Source organism: Rhinolophus sinicus, chromosome 8 (assembly GCF_057876585.1).
Source record: "Rhinolophus sinicus isolate RSI-liver-muscle chromosome 8, RSI-T2T, whole genome shotgun sequence".
Taxonomy (NCBI): Eukaryota; Metazoa; Chordata; class Mammalia; order Chiroptera; family Rhinolophidae; genus Rhinolophus; species Rhinolophus sinicus.
In genome coordinates, this window is record NC_142508.1 from 31,465,914 (window position 1) to 31,483,222 (window position 17,309).

A 17,309-nucleotide genomic window follows, 5' to 3' on the forward strand; every position below is an offset into this window, starting at 1 on the left:
CTGTGGTGGTGAGCTGGTGTCACGCAACCCCGTGTCACTTAAACTGCCAGCCCAGAGCAAGGCTGTACCTCCCGCCTCCAGTGCTGGTGTGACAGCTGACCTGGGTGCCCTGCCTTTAGGATTTGGGGCAGCTCGGGGCGGGTGTAGCTTGGAGGGAGGTTCCCCAGAAGACCTGTTGACTCCTGGTCCAATGGCAGCACATCTCTGAGCTCCACCCTGTGACTGCCTCTCAGAGGTGAGGGGGCATCCCACCATGTGTTGACTGCACCTCCCACGTTCCAGGCAGAGTTCAGCCTCCTGAACCCTAAGCACAGTCCCCTCCTATGCCAGGGTATGGCTGTCAGTGCAGCACATGGGTGGGAGGGCTGGCATTGCATTTATCCCTTTCAGCATTTACTGAGCAGCTGCTGTATACCTGGCTAGAGGCTCGGTCTGGCCAAGCACCATCTTAAGTGCAGCTTAAGTGGGTGTCACAGGAGAACCTCCAGGTGAGCTGTGAAGAGCAGCAAGCAGTGCTTGAAGCCCACTCGCTTTGCTCTGCTGATTCTGTGTGCTTGGGCTTGTTTTCCAAGTGTCTGGTCCACAGCAGGTGACCACATGGGCAGAGCTGAACAAACATGGTTCAGAAGGGCTGGAGGCAGGGTTAGGGTGCTGGGTGAAAAGGGAAGGGATTAAGAAATAAGGATTGGCACAAAATAGTCACAGGGATGTAAATAATCATAGGGAATATAAAATTGTAATGTGGTGCCAGGTGGGCACTAGACTTATGGGGATGATGACTTAGTTATATAAATGTCTAACCACTGTGCTGTATACCTGAAAATAATATAATATTGAATGTGAACTGTATTTGAACAAATACAGAGGGCTGGGGGCGGAGTCTGGGGCAAGGAGCCCGCTGTCAACAGCGCCTGGGCCACAGCACGGGGCGGGGCTGATGGGCTTCCCGAGCGGGCCAGAGGTTGAGGCTGGCAGCCCGCGGAGGAGAGCATTCCGAGGAACTCCTCTGAAGACGGAGCATGGGCGTCTGGTCGAGACTGGCCGTTTTGCTGCTGCTGCTGTTGTTGCTGCGCGGCTTGGGGCAGCATACGTGGCCGGCCGCTGTGGCCCTGGCACTGCGCTGGCTCCTGGGGGACCCCGCCTGCTGTGCGCTGCTGGGCCTGGCCGCGCTGGCGCGGCCCTGGCTCAGACCTTGGATGCCCCACTGGCTCAGTCTGGCGGCCGCGGCCCTCACGTTGGCTCTGCTGCCAGTGAGGCCACCACCGGGGCTGCGCTGGCTGCCGGCAGACGTGGCTTTCATCGTTGGGATCCTCCACGCGGGCCTGGATATCAGGACGCGCTTGAGCCGCATGCCGCCCGACACCTTCGTGGATGCCTTTGAGCGGCGCGCGCGGGCGCAGCCGGGTCACACACCCTTGGTGTGGACAGGACCGGGGGGCCGCTCGGTCACCTACCGGGAGCTGGACGCCAGGGCCTGCCGTGCGGCGTGGGCCCTGAAGGCGGAGCTGGGCAGTCCAACGGACCGGGGTGCCAGGGAGCCCGCTGCCCTCCTGGTGCTGGCCTCCCAGGTCGTTCCCGCCCTTGGCCTGTGGCTGGGGCTGGCCAAGTTGGGCTGCCCCGTGGCGTGGATCAATCCGCACAGCCGAGGGGCGCCCCTGGTGCACTCGGTACTGAGCTCTGGGGCTCGGGTGCTGGTGGTGGACGCAGGTGAGGACCCCAGAGGCCAGTGGAGGAAGAAAGGGGCGGGGACGGACGTGGAGGCCTGCTGCTCATAGGGTCCTGGGCAAGAAGCGCCTTCTTCCCCACCCACCCCCACAGGCAGTAGTACTTAGCCTCTACAAAGTAATTCTGAGGACACCACAGTTTTGTTTTTTTATTCACCGTGGCTATTTCAATCCTTTCTGCCAAAAAATACTAACCATGGGGTTCTTTACAGAAGAACACCGAAGCTTTGCTCTGCTGGCTGCTTCCTTTGTGGCCGGCTGTGGGCTCCTGTTCTCCATCTCTGGGTTTTGGGTGGGCCTTGCCTCAGTTTTTCCTCTGATCCATCCCTGCAGACCTCCGGGAAAACCTGGAGGAGGTCCTTCCCAGACTGCAGGAAGAGAACATCCGTTGCTTCTACCTCAGTCTCTCCTCCCCAACACCGGGGGTGGGGGCTCTGGGGGCTGCCCTGCAGGATGCACCCCCGGACCCTGTGCCGGCAGACCTGCGTGCTGGGATCACACCGCGGAGCCCTGCCCTGTTCATCTACACCTCAGGGACCACCGGTGAGGGCACCCAGCAACCCTAGTCCTGACCTCTGAACTCTCATGCTGACCTGATCCCAAGCCACACTGACCCATGCCTCTAACTTGACCTCTGAAACCTACCATGTGCTTTGATTGAGACATCTGGCCTGAACTCTGACTCCCAGTGTGATTTGAGTGGTCAGCGCCAGGACCCTGCCTCTTCCCAGCAAACAGCTTTTAGAATTCAGCCTCTGAACCCCAAACCCAACTTGAGTTCCTTGAACCCACCCACAAATTCCCATACCTGTGGCCCTGCAGACCTGACCATGGAGACCCACCCCTGGGTGCTGGTCCCTCTTGTGCTGTCCTAACCACCCTACCCTTCCCATTCCTTCATCCCCTAGGGCTACCGAAACCAGCCATTCTCACGCATGAGCGGGTTCTACAAATGTGCAGGATGCTGTCCCTGAGCGGGGTCACAGCTGATGACGTGGTCTACACGGTCTTGCCTCTGTACCATGTGATGGGGCTTGTCCTTGGGGTCCTTGGTTGCCTGGAGCTCGGTAAGCCCTTCCCTGAAGACCCCTCCAATCCATGGGACTGCCAGACTGGAAGTCAGGGTGGGGCTGTCAGGGTGACAAGAACCCACACCTTACCCAACACCCTGGATTCTTACCTTTAAAAAGGGACATGCAGCAGAGGGCCCCAAGAGATCCTGGGCAGAGCCTGGGACACCCAGATAGTCCATGCCATTGTGCTGTCTCCCTGAACCCCCTACTAGGAATCCACATTGGGATCTCTATATAGTCTGTTTTTTTCCCTTCAAATTTTTATCACAAAAATTTTGAAACATAAAAATTCTAAATGTTTCCACATGAATCCTCATGTACCCACCACCCAGCTTCAGCCACCATCAGCATTTTGCTGTACTTATTTCTTTTATCACCTCCTCACTCCTGCTTGTCTTTTTTACTCTCATATTTTATTAAAATATTTTTTGTTTTATTGTGGACAATTTCAAATATACACAAAGGTAGAGCACATAGTTGGATGAAGTCTCACATGTCCTTACCCAGCCTTAACAATTAACATATTGCCTGATGCCCACTTCATGCTCAAATGTCCCTAGTTACCTCGTTGTCTTTACAGTTAATCTCGTCATGGTTTGGTCTTTGCTCTTTCCTGTGTTTCCTGTTAGACTGGAAATTCCCTCTAGAGATGTTGTTAGAGTCATTCAGTCATTCTGGGCAAGAACCTGGCTGGGGTGCATTGTGCTTCCTACTTTGTCACACTGGAGGCAGCTCATAACTGTTACTTTTCCTTCAAGAGACTAAGATGAATTGGGGAGCTTTAATTGGAAAACTCCCCATCAACCTTCCTTCTGGTTTTACTACCTCTTGAAGACCTTTCCTGAATCGGGTGTTTCATCAGGGGTTGCAAATCAAGCTATCCAAGGACCCAGCACCCATTTTCACAGAAAGGGCACTGTATTTACCTCCCTGTCAAAAATCCAGCCTCAAAGAAGACACACACTTGCTACTCATCAAACATATGCGCAACTGTCCCTTTGGGTGCAGAGATGATATTTTGCTTGTAGGGTTTTGTTGAGGATAAAAGTTGAGTTAGGGAGAGTGCCTTCCACAGAGCCAGCTGTAGAGAAGAGGATCAGAAAAGGAGGGGTCGCTTTCCTGGAGTGAATGTTGTGGCACCTAAAATTAATTAATCAATGTGTCCATCCATCCATCCATCCATCCACCAAAACACCCATTCATCTACCACCTACCTCTTCATCCATCCATCCACTCACCTTTCCATCCACCCACCCACCCATCCATCTGCTCAGCTAAACATTCATAAAACATTTGTAATCAAGAATGATTAATATTTATAGCCCTATTTAGCAGCACTCACTTTGTACCAGGCACCGAGCTTTCCACACATCCAGGATGTGAACACAGGCCCGCCTATGCTTTTCTCATAGAGGCCGTCCTGGCTTAGCCAGGGACGCAGAGATGAGTCTAACAGGAGTCTGATACCATCCTGTGCTTCAGGGGGCCACAGTCAAGGGATCAATGCAGTTTCTCACAGTGGCTTGGAAGCATGACCTGAAACCTTTTCCTCTCTTGCCTCCCAGGAGCAACCTGTGTCCTGGCCCCTAAGTTCTCTGCCTCCTGCTTCTGGGATGACTGTCGGCAGCATAGTGTGACTGTGATCCAGTATGTGGGCGAGGTCCTGCGGTACCTGTGTAACACTCCCCAGGTGAGGGGCTAATATTAGGGCTCCATACTTTAGGTATGAAACCCCAGCTGTCATCCCAGGTAAAGGTCTCAGGTAGATTTAGGTACAGGATTCAAGCAATGTCACTCAGGTAAAACTCCCCAGGCAAGAGCCACTTTAATGAGTCCCACACAAGGTTTCTAATCATGGATCCTTTGGTGATCAGCTGCACTTCCTTGCACTGCTTCAGAGTCCTCATTTGGAAAACAGGATAATACCTCAAGGGGTACTGTGAGAATTAAACATATCTAAATTGCTTAGAACAGGGTGTGACTCAGGGCAAACTCATTAGACGTGAACCAGCCTTATCCTTCCAGAGCAATGAGGTATGGAGCTCAGGTAACTTGTTTCCAAGCAAGGTGCCCAGATATCCCTCCAGATAAAGCCTCAAGGTAAGCCCTCAGGGAGTCTCCAGGTAACTACCCACAAGTAAGGCCCCTAAGTAACTCCCCAAGATGAAGCTTCACGTTACTCCCCAGGTTACCTCCAGGTAAAGCCCCCAGGTAACTCCTCCATCCCCAAGCAACCTCTGCAGATAATCTCCAGGTACAGGTTCCAGGTAACTACTCTCAAGTAAGAACCCCAGGTATTTCCCCTAGGTTTATGGCCCTCCATCACCTCCCAGGTGAGGACCCAAGATAGCTCTCCGCAGAAATGGTATCTGGGCACACCCGAGGTCACCTCCTTGTCACCTGCGTTGGCATGTCCCTGCAGCGGCAAGAGGACCAGACACATACAGTCCGCCTGGCAATGGGCAATGGACTCCGGGCAGATGTGTGGGAAACCTTCCAGCAGCGCTTTGGCCCCATTCGGATCTTGGAAGTCTACGGCTCCACAGAAGGCAACATCGGCTTTGTCAACTATCCAGGGCGCTGTGGGGCAGTGGGCAAGACAAGCTGCTTTCTTCGAGTGAGTGGGTTGGTGTGACAGTGGTCCTGATTGAGGCTGAGCCCACAAGACCTTTGCTGACACCTCCCCACCCTCCACTCAGATGCTGTCCCCCTTCGAGCTTGTACAGTTCGACACGGAAGGCGTAGAGCCTGTGAGGGACAAACAAGGCTTCTGTGTGCCTGTGGGGCCAGGTAGGGGGTTGGGGAGCCTTCCCTGGGTGTGGGAAAGATGGGGACCCTGTCTCCTCCTTGGCTGGAACAAGCTACCCAAAGCCTTGAGGTCAGTGCCCAGTGGTGGTGTCGGCAGTTCTCACCTGGACCCTTAGTCCCCAGCCTGTCTGACCACTGTCTGGGACGTTCTGCCTCTCAGCTTCTGAACTCTGCCCAGCTCCGCGCCTCAATCTCTTGCTCGCCTGGGTTTTGGGTGTCCATTTGAGTTATCTCGAGCTTTCTGTGGAAGCCCCATCCTCCCAGGCATCAATCTCTTGCCTTCTACCTAGGGTCTTCTCTTCTGGGGCCTCGCAAGGTCCTAGACACATCTCTTTCTTCCCACCATTTGTCTCTGTCCCTCTCCATCCCTTTTGGACAGAGCTTAGTTCTCAGGGACATTCACAATTCAGTAATTCAACTAAAGACTGTAAGAAAAATTTGGAATGTAAATGGAAGGAACAGAATGGAAGAGGCATTGGTGAGGAAAGTAATTGGTCAATACATTTAGTTCTCAGTTTCCTGTTTTTTAAGTGGGCTTCCCATGCCACCTTTTCTCTCCTGTCTCTCATTTTCTATTTCCCTGTGTCTCTGAGTCTCTGTCTCTCCCATTTCCGGATCTCGCCGTCTGTATCTCTGGGTCTCTGTCTCTTCTCTGGCAGGGTCCTGGGTGATGGAGTCCATCGCTGTCGGAAACCTCTGGCCGGGGGCTGCTGGGCTCCTGAGGTTCTTGTACATAGTAAATGTCCCAAATCCTACTCTGGTCCACAGGGGAGCCCGGGCTCCTATTGGCTCAGGTGCTAGGCCGCCACCCTTTTGTGGGCTACCACGGGCCCCGAGAACTGTCGGAACGGAAATTGGTGCGGGACGTACGGCGCCACGGCGACGTTTACTACAACTCAGGGGACCTGCTTTCCATGGACCGTGAAGGATTCCTCTACTTCTGCGACCGCCTCGGGGACACCTTCCGGTCCGGGGAGGGGTTTCCCGGGGCAGGACTGGGAGCCGGGGCCACTGGGGCTTCCTGATCCTGGAGGGAGGCTGGCTGAAGAGGCGGGACTTCCGGGTGCCAGAGGGGGCGGGGTTCTCGATCATGAAGGGGGTGGAGTTGGGCAGAGAGGGTTATCAGATTCCCTGGGAGGCGGGGCTTGGTGGGCAAGAGGCGGGGCCTCCACTTTACCAAGGGCGTGTTCACACGCACGAGCTCCACCCCGCAGATGGAAGGGTGAGAACGTGTCCACGCGGGAGGTGGAGGGCGTGTTGTCGCTGGTGGACTTCCTGCAGGAGGTGAATGTGTATGGTGTGTCTGTGCCAGGTGCGAAGGGGTCACCTCATTTTAACCTCCAACAGCTTTGTGGGTGGAGGTGTGTTACCACGATTTTACAGGTTGGGGAGCTGCTGGGACACAATCAGTGAGCAGAACTGGGAGGGGGAGAGGATCAGCAGTGGGCTCTGTGAGGTGGGTCAGCCAAGAGTGACTGGCGTGCTTCCCAGGGTGTGAGGGAAAGGTGGGCATGGCGGCTGTTCACCTGGCACCCGGCCAGACCTTCGATGGGCAGAGACTGTACCAGCACGTCTGTACTTGGCTCCCTGCCTATGCTGTTCCCCATTTCATCCGTATCCAGGTGAGCTCAGGGTGGCTGTAGTCGGTAGGTGGGAAGTCTTGGCGGTGGTAGTCACAGTGAGTTTACAGCCACTGCCCCTGCAGGACACCATGGAGATCACCAGCACGTTCAAACTGGTGAAGTCCCAGTTGGTGCGTGAGGGCTTCAACGTGGGCGTCATTGCCGACTCCCTGTTCGTGCTGGACAGCCAAGCCCAGACCTTCCGGCCCCTGACGCCTGACACGTACAAGGCTGTGTGTGAGGGTACCTGGAAACTCTGACCATTTGGCCAGTCAACAGGACATCTGAAGGGGCAGGGCCCAATGCTGGCCTCTGTCAAAAAATAAATAATAAATGGAGCCACTTTAAAATGGAGCAGGAGCTGCCATCCCAGAGGAACTGCCTTGCATGTCTTATGCCTCATACCTTTGGATGTTAAAACAGGGCAAAAGAACCTTTGGACTGAGACTAAAGGAAACTTGTGTCCCAAAACTGTTTTCAAAGATAAGAAGAAAGCACATATTATGATTACTGGACTGATGACTACCAGACTGAAAATTAAAAACATTCTTTAGAATTAACATCACTGTGTTAATCTGCACCAATGACTTCCTTCTGTTAATCTAATTGTTTCCCTCCCCTTCCCATAAATACCTCTTGTCTCTGTGTCCTACTTGGAATGCAAATTTGGCTTCTTCCTGAGTGTCTATTCTTTCTTTTAAAATTTCAAATAAATGCTTGTTTCCTCTCACTTTGTAAGGCCTTTTTGTTTTTAACACCACCACGCTTGCTTGAAGTGTCTTCTCCACCATGGACCTTCATGGGTCATCCCGAATCCTAGCTGCACAGAGAGGGTTGACACTGGACCCCGCATCAGCGAGAATAAACTCACATGTACACAGATGTCTGTATGTGTTGTCACACAGCAGCCTAGCAGACTGTCCCCCCGTGTCTTTCCTTAAGGAAAGACAAGTCTGTGAGACTGTGCATCTCTGGGACTATATATTTCTCTCTATTTAGTCTCCAAAAGAGGGTTTGTGGCCAAAGACAAGTAAGATCCCCCACCAGGGGGACAACTCAAGCCAGGCGGAACCCCATGGAGACCCCCTCCCCCCCATGAGCTGCCTTAGAAAGATTTGGGAAGGGGCCTTGTCTCCCCTTCCCCCTGCCTGAGAAAAGCGACTGCTGACTCTGGCTTTCCCTTCTCACCTAATTGGGAGAAAAGTCTTGAGAGTGATTAAGATTAAACTTTCTCTGCTCAGCTCTGTGAAACAATTTCAACATATAATATATGTCCCTTAAAAGAGTTGCATACTTCACCTCAAGGACTTTCTGCTTCAGCTGTTTGAAGATCAACATAATTGGTTTGGGTTGTTTCTATAACGTGATAATTGAGTCTCACAGACCGTGCCAAAAACACTGCTGCTCCCTTGTATACTTATCAATAAAAACCTCCAGTTGGCTCAAATCTGGGCTCCAGTCTTTCAGAACTGTGAGACCCCTGGCCTTCTGAGATTTAACTGCATTAAGTCTCTGTATGTTTCTTTCTTAAAAACTTAACCCAAAGCCACCCCTTCTCGCACCCTCACTGCCCATGTTGCGCTGGACGTGACATGTATGGATAGAGAAACAAGTGAGGCATGCAGGGCCCAGTGGCTCTCCAAAAACCTTACTTCAGGGCCCCCGTTGGTCTCCCAACCAAGACCTCAGCTAGCCTCAAGGAGTAGTCCTGTGGGCAAGGCAAAGGGTGTGGGAGGAGCCAGCAACCTTACAACCACTCCAGGGTGGAGAGAGGAGGGCACTGACTCCATCTGTTGGTCTATTTGGGCCTCTGATGGGCCTGGGCCAGCGGACATGCATGTGCTCCGGAGGATGTGGGGAAAAGTCCGATGGGTGATGTGACAGGAGCCTGCAGGCATTGGACTGAGGCATTGGACTGAGGCATGAAGGGTGAACAGGAAGTAACTGGGAGAGGAGCAGTCCCAGTAAAGTACACTTGCAAAACCCCGGAGGCAAGTCCTGGGGAGCAGGGGAGCAGGTGCAGAGTCCTCTGAAAAATGGGTCCACAGTGTCTTCGGGGCCAGAAGTGTTCCCCGGGGCATTGTGGGATCGATAGAAGGGTAAAAGAGAAAGAAGAAGAGGCAGCCCCAATAGCCCAACCCTCCATGGAGTATCTCAAAGGCTGGAAATGCTGCCTGGGGCATTGTGGGAGCTGTTGGCAGAGGCCAGTGGATGTTGTGGCCTTTATGATGCCGACTATGCCATCAGTTTCTAGCTCTGGAAGGGCAGTCGCCACATTTCAGTCTCTTCCTGAAAGTCAAGGGGACATTAACCCCGCAGCAGGGCCTTACATCCCTACATGGTACTTGTGACGTGAGTGGGGAACAAAGTCCCAGGCACACAGGTTCAGATAGAGTGAATAACACAGTTTTATTTGGGAACCAATGTCCCTCCAGAGGCCAATGATCTGGCAAGCACAGGTTATACAGATAAAATAGAATTTAATAACGAACCCAAGTCCAGAGTCAAATCGAGGTGGAGAAGGTCCCTGGTCTGGGAGAGACGACTGGGCCCAGGACGGGTCTGAGGCGAGCTGGTCTCGCAAGGAAGAACTTTGGAGAGTTCCAGAGTATTGCAGCTTGCATCTCACAGAGGACTCTGTGGGATCGCCCAGACGAATGTCCTGGAGGGTCATTTGGAATGTCTTCCTCAGAGCTTCACAGAGGGTCTTAGCTGGAGCGCCCAGTCAGACTACTCATGGCATTGCTCTGGAGGTCTGCTTTTATCCTCTTTTTCTGGACTTGTTTACTTCTTAGGTGAGAACCAGAAGTTGTTTGCCAGGAGTTGTTTACCTCTTAGGTGATAAGCAGAAGCTGTTTTGGTGAACGTATTTATCACTCAATTTTGTTATGCTCAGTTTCACACAAAAACATGTTTTTTACTTCACTCTTATCAGTTTCACACATATGTGGCCATAGTCCTGTCCCTACTAATAAACAACTTGTTTTGCAAACCTCAATCTACATATATATTTTAAATGCTCTATATACTGGCCCGCCATCATGGGCCAGAAGTACAACCTGTAGCACTGTGGAAACTGTAGGCAGTGGCCAGCAGACAGCAAAGCCTCTGTGAACATGTAGACTCCACCACCAGTGACATGTAGAGGTATGCTGTCAGTCTGTAAGTGCCGCATGCAGCATTTTGGGAGCTGTAGGAAGAGGACAGTCGACGGCGAATCCTCTGTAACGTTGACTGTGCCTTCAGTAACATTGTAGGAGGGCCATCAAGGTTTGTAAGTGCTGCTCAGGGCATTGTGGGAGCTGTAGGTAGAGGCCAGCAGATGGTGAGGCTGCTGTGATTTAGACTGGGCCTCCACAGGGTCTGGAGGTACCACCCAGAGCATTGTGGAAGATTGCGAGGGCAGTGGATGTCTAGTCCTCTGGGATGTGTAGTGAGAGGCCTCACGGTCCAGAAGTGCTGCCAGAATCTACCAGGGACAAGGGGATCCACCAGGGACTAGTGGTCACCCAGGACCACCAGATTCAAGGGACACCAGGATCCTCTAAGGTCCACTAGGGATGATTTGATCCACCAGAGACACTGGGGTTCCCCAGGGACACCTGGGACTATCAGGGACGAGGGGATCCACCATCCTCTTGCTCCATGTCCCAGTGTGATCTCGCCTCCTGCTTGCCCATCAGATCACGCCCCCAGCTCCATCTCCAGCCTGTCAGTGCTTCCCCAGGCCCCAGTGTGAGAGCAACAGGTCAACAAGTCCTCAGAAGGCTGTGGATGGAAGAGGTAACACTCCACCCCAAACAGAGACTTCCCACTCCTAGCTTCAGGCTTCAGCTCACCCCCAGCCCAAGTGATTCCCCCAGATAGCCCCCCTCTTACCTGGGTAGCCATGGTAGCAGCCACCTTCACCACCCACCTGCCACTCCGGCATGTGTCCCAGGCTGCAGAGGATTTCTTGAGTGCACCTGTTTCCTAAAACCATCCCCCACAAAAATGCCCCTTATTTTCAGAGAAGGGTGCTGAATAACGGCCCCCAAAGACATCCAGGTCCTGATCACTGGAACCTGTGAATACATTCTCTCACTCGGAAAAGCGATTTTGCAGATCAATCAGGTGTGCAGGTCAGGAGCAGACAAAATGTGATTAAGGATCCTGAGATAGGGAGAGTATCATGAATTACTAGATGAGCCCTAAAGGCCACTCCAAGGGTCCTTATAAGGAGGAAGCAGGAGTATAAGAGCCAGAGAGATGGCAGCATAACAAAGACTTGACCACCACTGCTGGCTTTGCAGATGGCGGGAGCGGCAGGAAACCAAAGAATGCAGCACTCTCTTAGAAGCTGGGAAAGACAATAGAACAGATCCTCCGCTAGAACCTCCAGGAACCTGACCTGTGACACCTTGATTTTAGCCCAGTGAGACTCATTTCAGAGCCATAAGAGAATACATTTTTGCTGTCTCAAGCCACCAAGTTGTTAGAACAACAACAGAAAAATAGCACAGTACATTGACTAAAATCCCAAATGACTGCGCAGGAATCCAGACGGACCTCTGTGGACAGTAGGCAGCTGAGCCCTTGTTCTCCTGTTTTGTGACCAACTGACCAAAAGTGTGGGCTGTAGGGATGCAGCCCTGACCTGCATGTGTACATGGACTAAGTGACATCTGTTTGTGGCCCTTTTTCTCGGAGAACACCCTTGTCCACCCGTATTTGAAAAGGAACTTCCCTTAGTGTCCACTCAATTTGGGATGTGAGAACTCAAAGGACAAGGAGGCCAGGGGAGTGATGTGGGCAGCTCAGAAACAAGGTAGGCCAGGGGCCAGGGGCCAGGGCCAGTGGACCTTCTCATGGGTAGGTGCTCTGTGGCTCAGGCTGCCAGGCAGGAGGAGCAGCATTGCTGACCTTCTAACCAGCAGAAACCAGGAATCAGGATTCCTATGCAGAGACTTCCATATTATAAAAGTGCAATTTGTTAAAAATCTACAACACACATGGAAGGGCATTAGTTTTCCATCTGCCTGCAAATAGAAGCAGGCCATGCTCTTGTGCACCTTCCAAACAGAGACTGAGGACCCCACTGCTTCAGGAGGGGTGGGAAGGGGCAGTTTTTGAGAATCTACCTGCGGCCAGTGAGGTCCCAGGGGTAGGGAGAGTCGTCAGTCTGCATCATGTCACCGGCAGGGCGATCCGAGCTTGCTCGGTGATGAATTCGAACCCAGGCCTCACTCCAGAAGGCAGGCAAGAGGGTAAGGAGCAGCTTCTTTCCCTGTACCCAGGTGGCTCTTGGGGGTAGACAGCCAGGGGCAAGGGACCCTCCTGATTTACTCTGGTGACCTCTGCTGCCTCTCCCAGACCCAGGCCCAGGCCCAGGGGCTGCATCCAAGGACTCCAAGGACCCCAAGGCGAGGCTGCCTTCTCTAGCCACTCATGGGGCCCCCGGCCTGTGGCTCTTCATGTGAATGACTAGCTGGGACTTCCAGTCGAAGCCGTGGCCACAGTCACCGCAGAAGTGGCGCCGCTGGCCAGTATGGCTCTTGCGGTGGATGACGAGCTGCGACTTCCAGCTGAAGCTGCACCCGCACTCCTCGCACACATAGCCTTGGGGCCCCGGGGTCGTGCGCCGATGGTGGTGAGGCAAACTTGGCTCCCGGGGGCCCTGAGGAGGTTTCTCAGTATCCCCAACGGCCAGCGCCAGGGCCTGTGCACCCTGCCCACCCACGTGTGTCCGGTGGTGCATGACAAACACCGACTTCCAGTCGAAGCTGCGGCCACACTGGTCGCACGTGTAGGGCTTGCTCAGCGCAGGGCTCAGCACCCGTGGAGGTGTGGTGGATGCTGCAGTCTCAGACGGGCCCTCCCAGGGCAGCGGTGCCTCTGGGCAGTCGGGCGGACCCTCGCGGTGGCTCTCGCTATCGTCTCCTGGGGGAAGGAGAGGCAGCGGACCCAGTGGCCCCAGAATGTCAGCCTGCCTCTCCCCGCGTAGCACAAGCTCCCACCCACCCGAGAACTGGGTGACCCGCGTCACCCGGAGCAGCACTCACCCAGGCAGAGGCTTCCTTTGCTGTCCGTCCCTGCCCTCGGCGCCCGGGTCTCCGACTCCACCAGCGCATCCCGCTTGGGGGGCGGTAAACCTGTTGGGGTGAGGGGAAGTCAGGCGCCAGTCCCGGCTCAGTTGCAGGTGAAGGGCTGGCGCGAAAGAGGGACAGGGTGGGGGCTCTGGCGGGTAACAGGGGTTCCCCTTGGGAAGGAGGGAGAAGGCGGGTGCGCACAAAGGAAAGCAGGAAGTAGGCAGCAGAGCAGGGGGTCGAGGACGGTCCTCACCCAGGGAGATCACCGTGCCGTACTTCTCCAGCATCACGTCCCAGTACAGCTCCTTCTGCGAGGGATCCAGTAGCCCCCACTCCTCCTGCGGGGACACAGCCCATCACTGCCGGCCTCCACTCCGCATCGTGGAGTGTTGGGAAAGCGGGGTGAGGAGGGAACGGCGTGAAGCTAACCTGGCAGCTGCCAATACCCGTCCTCCTCAGCTGCCCCCACCCCACGTTCTGGGCGGACAGGCTGAGCTGAGGCCTCCTGGGTTTTGGGAGTGGCAGGGACAAATGTGGCTGTTCCCACTTCCGGGCCTTGGGTGGTGTGCTGCATGGAAAGCAAAGGGCCAGGGGCCTCGGGGCCCCAGCCCCCTCTCCTAACAGACACTTCTTGGGGAGCTGTGGAGGGCTGCCAGCATTCCCGGATGTGGGCACCTGTGTTAGGAGATGCAGGCCCCCCCCCCCCACGCCCACCGGTCGCAGATGATGTGTGTGGACAGGGTGGGGGTGGGGGTGGTGGGCTGGGTCCTGCCTGTTGCCAGAGGGTGAGGTCTGCAGACTTTCCGGGGAGAGGTCTTTCCTCCTCTCCTCCCAGAATTCCCATCATCTAGGTGGGGCTTTGCTGGGTTGGGAAAAATAGTCCTGACAGACAAACCACAACAAGTTAGGGGCAGGGAGGCGGCAATCACACTGACCCACAGCCAGGGTGATGCTGGCTGGAAGTGAAGAGACTGTGGAGGGTGTCTCTGCCACCTGCCTGTTTCCTGCTGTGCCACTTCTCAGGCACCAAGCACATCTCAACCAGCTCTTTGGCTGGGATGAGCAGAGGGGAGTGGCTTAGGAGCAAGGTTGCTGGGAGAGGACAGGATCCGTGTTACCCACTCAGGTAGCAGGGCCCTCAGCTGAGCTTCCACCCAGCTGGAGAGGTGGCTGTTGGCATTTCCAAGGAAGAGCCTCTCCATTCCGATGTCAGGTGTACTGGGGAGGCCGGACAGCTGCGTGGTGCTCAGGCTTTCCTGCCAAGGTTGGGCATCTTGTCCCCTCCCCAACTGCACACGAGGGTGCCAGCTCAAGACTGCTGAGAGCTGCAACCCCCTGACTGACATCTCTCCAAGTGATGAAGCCAGCCCTCACTTTAGTTCCAGTCACTCTAAACCAGATTTCTAAAAGCCTTCCCAACTGGAGACCACCAGACTGTCCCTCTGTCCCCTAGGCCCTGCAGGGCACCCTGATACCAACTCCACTCTGGGCAGCAAACAGCACAAGAGCCGCTGACCAAGGAGCCTGGAAAACTGGCAGAGTGGAGTGGTCACCAGGACATTGTCCTCCCACTGTTGCCTGCACCTTCACCTGGGGCTGCTCACCTGAATCCTGGATGGGTGGAAGGACTCGGAGTCTGGTGCCCGGTGTCCAAGGGGCCCCTCGCGGGACTGGGCTTGATTTGGGGCACTGGAGGGTGCTAGGAAGTGAGGCAGACGGGGGTCAGGGGCTGCCCAGGTGAGCCATGGCAGAGGAGGAGCTGGTACTACAGCCCTGGCCTTCCTTTGCCAGCAGGCAGGAGACCACTTTGTGTGCCAGTCACATGGCATGCAGCCAGCTAGTCCTTTCCTTCTGCCTCCCAGAGACCCAGCTCTGCAGTCTGTGGTCCCTCCTGGGTCCCCATCCCAGGATGCCCACACTCCCGCCAGAAGCTCAACCTAATGTGGCCCCACTCTCACCCATCTCCTGCCCATCAGCATCAGGTTCCTCTTTCACGCTGCAACTGAGCTGGGCAGACCCCTCGATCTGGGCATCCTGTGGTCCTTCCCCAGAGGCTGCCCTGAGGGGCTCCACTATCCGTGAAGGGTGGGGGCTCCCCAAGGACTCCTCTGTCTTCTGTGCTACCGCGAGCACTGCTTGCTTCAGGACATGGGCTGTGATCTGAAGGGGAGAGGCAAGTCACAGGGGCTCTAGTCTTGCTCTGTCCCTCCAAGCCAAAACTGGCCATACTCACCCAGCTCAGCAGCTGCCCAGGGTCATGCTGTAGCCCCTCCACCAGGGTTGCAGCCTCCTCAGGGCTGCCTGGCCACTGCCCCCGCACCCAGGCTTGGATCTCCGGGGGCAGCGCACCCAGGAACTGCTCCAGCACCAGCAGCTCCAGCATCTGCTCCTTGGTATGCACCTCGGGCTGCAGCCACTGACGGCACAGCTCACGCAGCTGGGCCAGGGCCTCGCGGGGACCTGCTGCCTCCTGATAGCAGAACCCCCGGAAGCGCAGGCGAGCTGCATCGATCTCCTCCAGGGTGGCTGTGGGGTCCACGGAGGGCAGGCATGGGGGGCCCAGTGAGGATAGCATTGTGCTGGAAGTCTTCTTGGAGCCTCTGAGAGACCTGCAGAAAAGGAGGGGTCAGGATGCTAGCCAAGAGGCCACCACCTGGGCAAGGAAGACACCTGCAGACAGGCCCAGCCTGGGGGCTGAGGTCAGGACAGAGGACCCTGGTGGGGATGCTTCATGGAGAGAGGGGTCACAGGAGCTGGCTGTTGTCGGGAACTGAGAACAGAAGGAAGCCTTATGGACAAATGCTTGGAAGCAGGTTGTCCAATGGAGATTCCAGGAAAATGCCAACATTTGGGTAGAACAGAGGACTGCTGGGAGATGATGGTTTACATGTAGTCACGGGGAGTCATCACAGGTTTCCAAGGTCAGGCTGAGGAGCCAGGGGAAGTGCTCAGCAGAGGAGGAAGGGAAGTAGTCAGTTCACAGGAGACTGGGGGACTTGAAGCCAGGGAGGCGGTGAACCAGGGTGGGAACGGAAACGGTTGTTGTGGGACCAGGCTGGGCTATAGCGAGACATGTTGACTGAAGTGGGCACCCTGAGGGGCTGGCTACACGGACGGGGCACATCTGCACCCTAGGTTGAGGCAGGGGCTGCTGTGGACTCCGAGCCTGCTGACCACAGCGAGCTGTGGATACCATCTGCGCCGTGCATATAAAAAGCTAAAGCAAAGCAAAACCATGAGCTGCATGGAGTCGTGAGCAGGCACCTGTGACCTGGCCCTGAAGAGGGTCTGGACTGAAACGCCCACCTGGGGGGGCCTGTCAGACCGGCACCACTAGGCCTAACCCCGGGAGTCGGTCTCCAAAAAATGGAAGACTGGGAGGAAGTCTTCTTGGAGGCGGCGGAACGGTGCTCTGGGTGGGAGGAAAGTCCTAGGCAAAAGTTTGGAGTGGGGCACGCAGGGTACGTTGGAAGGTAGGTGAGCGCTCCGAGCGCAAGGAGCAGGAGGCAGCAGGTCCTTGTGATGGAAATCGCTCTCAGCCCAGCGGGGACCACGTTCACCTCAGCCTCAGCGCCGGGCCTGGAAGGCCACTTCCGGTAAATGGCAGCGCCCCCCTCCGCCCCGCCCCTCAGCTCGTTGCCCTGGCCAATCACGCTCATGTTCCGAAGACACCGCCCCCCACCCCCGCTCCGGACTACGTTTCCCATGAGCCTTAGCAAATAAGGACAGGCGCGGCCTGTCGGCAGATGCTCACTTTTAGAGGCCGCTCATAACTGAGGTGCTCTCTTCCTTGTAACCTGCAGAGGAACAGAGTTTGGGGGGAATTCCCTCCCCTTACTGGAGGCCGCTCTTCCTTTACATCCGAGCCCTAGGACTCACCAACTGCCGAGCTGGACGGGTCGTTAGAATCCTGCGCATGTGCACAGCGCACCTGGTTCCTATTGGTAAGCGAGGTGAGGAGCATGATGTGTTGACCAATCAGAGCTTGCACTCCGTCCAGGCTCCTCCCCCAGC

The 17,309-nt window shown here is 55.3% G+C and overlaps 2 protein-coding genes across 6 annotated transcripts; one reads left to right on the forward strand and one right to left on the reverse strand.

Annotated features, from left to right (window-relative positions):
* Positions 1-519: 519 nt before the first annotated feature.
* SLC27A5 (solute carrier family 27 member 5) lies at positions 520-7,957 on the forward strand. The gene is made up of 10 exons (XM_019711582.3): positions 520-1,707; positions 2,058-2,267; positions 2,633-2,791; positions 4,363-4,487; positions 5,220-5,414; positions 5,497-5,587; positions 6,374-6,572; positions 6,820-6,917; positions 7,097-7,227; positions 7,311-7,957. Exons 1-10 carry the CDS (start codon positions 1,020-1,022, stop codon positions 7,485-7,487), a joined length of 2,073 nt encoding a protein of 690 aa, XP_019567141.2. The 5' UTR covers positions 520-1,019; the 3' UTR covers positions 7,488-7,957.
* A 1,660-nt stretch (positions 7,958-9,617) lies between these two features.
* On the reverse strand, positions 9,618-17,300 carry ZNF446 (zinc finger protein 446). 5 transcript variants are annotated; one of them, XM_074315558.2, is made up of 9 exons: positions 17,175-17,208; positions 17,050-17,092; positions 15,529-15,904; positions 15,254-15,455; positions 14,900-14,994; positions 13,549-13,633; positions 13,269-13,358; positions 11,107-13,146; positions 9,618-10,529 (listed from the first exon to the last, which is right to left on the reverse strand). In XM_074315558.2, the coding sequence occupies exons 3-8, from the start codon at positions 15,868-15,870 to the stop codon at positions 12,653-12,655; spliced, it is 1,308 nt and encodes a 435-aa protein (XP_074171659.1). In that variant the 5' UTR covers positions 15,871-15,904; positions 17,050-17,092; positions 17,175-17,208; the 3' UTR covers positions 9,618-10,529; positions 11,107-12,652. The 5 variants fall into 5 exon arrangements, with proteins under 5 accessions (XP_074171659.1, XP_074171661.1, XP_074171658.1 ...); XM_074315560.2 differs by having other exon boundaries at positions 11,107-11,199; positions 12,348-13,146; positions 17,050-17,186; XM_074315557.2 differs by adding an exon at positions 16,602-16,874 and having other exon boundaries at positions 17,050-17,185.
* Between the last annotated feature and the right edge of the window lie 9 nt (positions 17,301-17,309).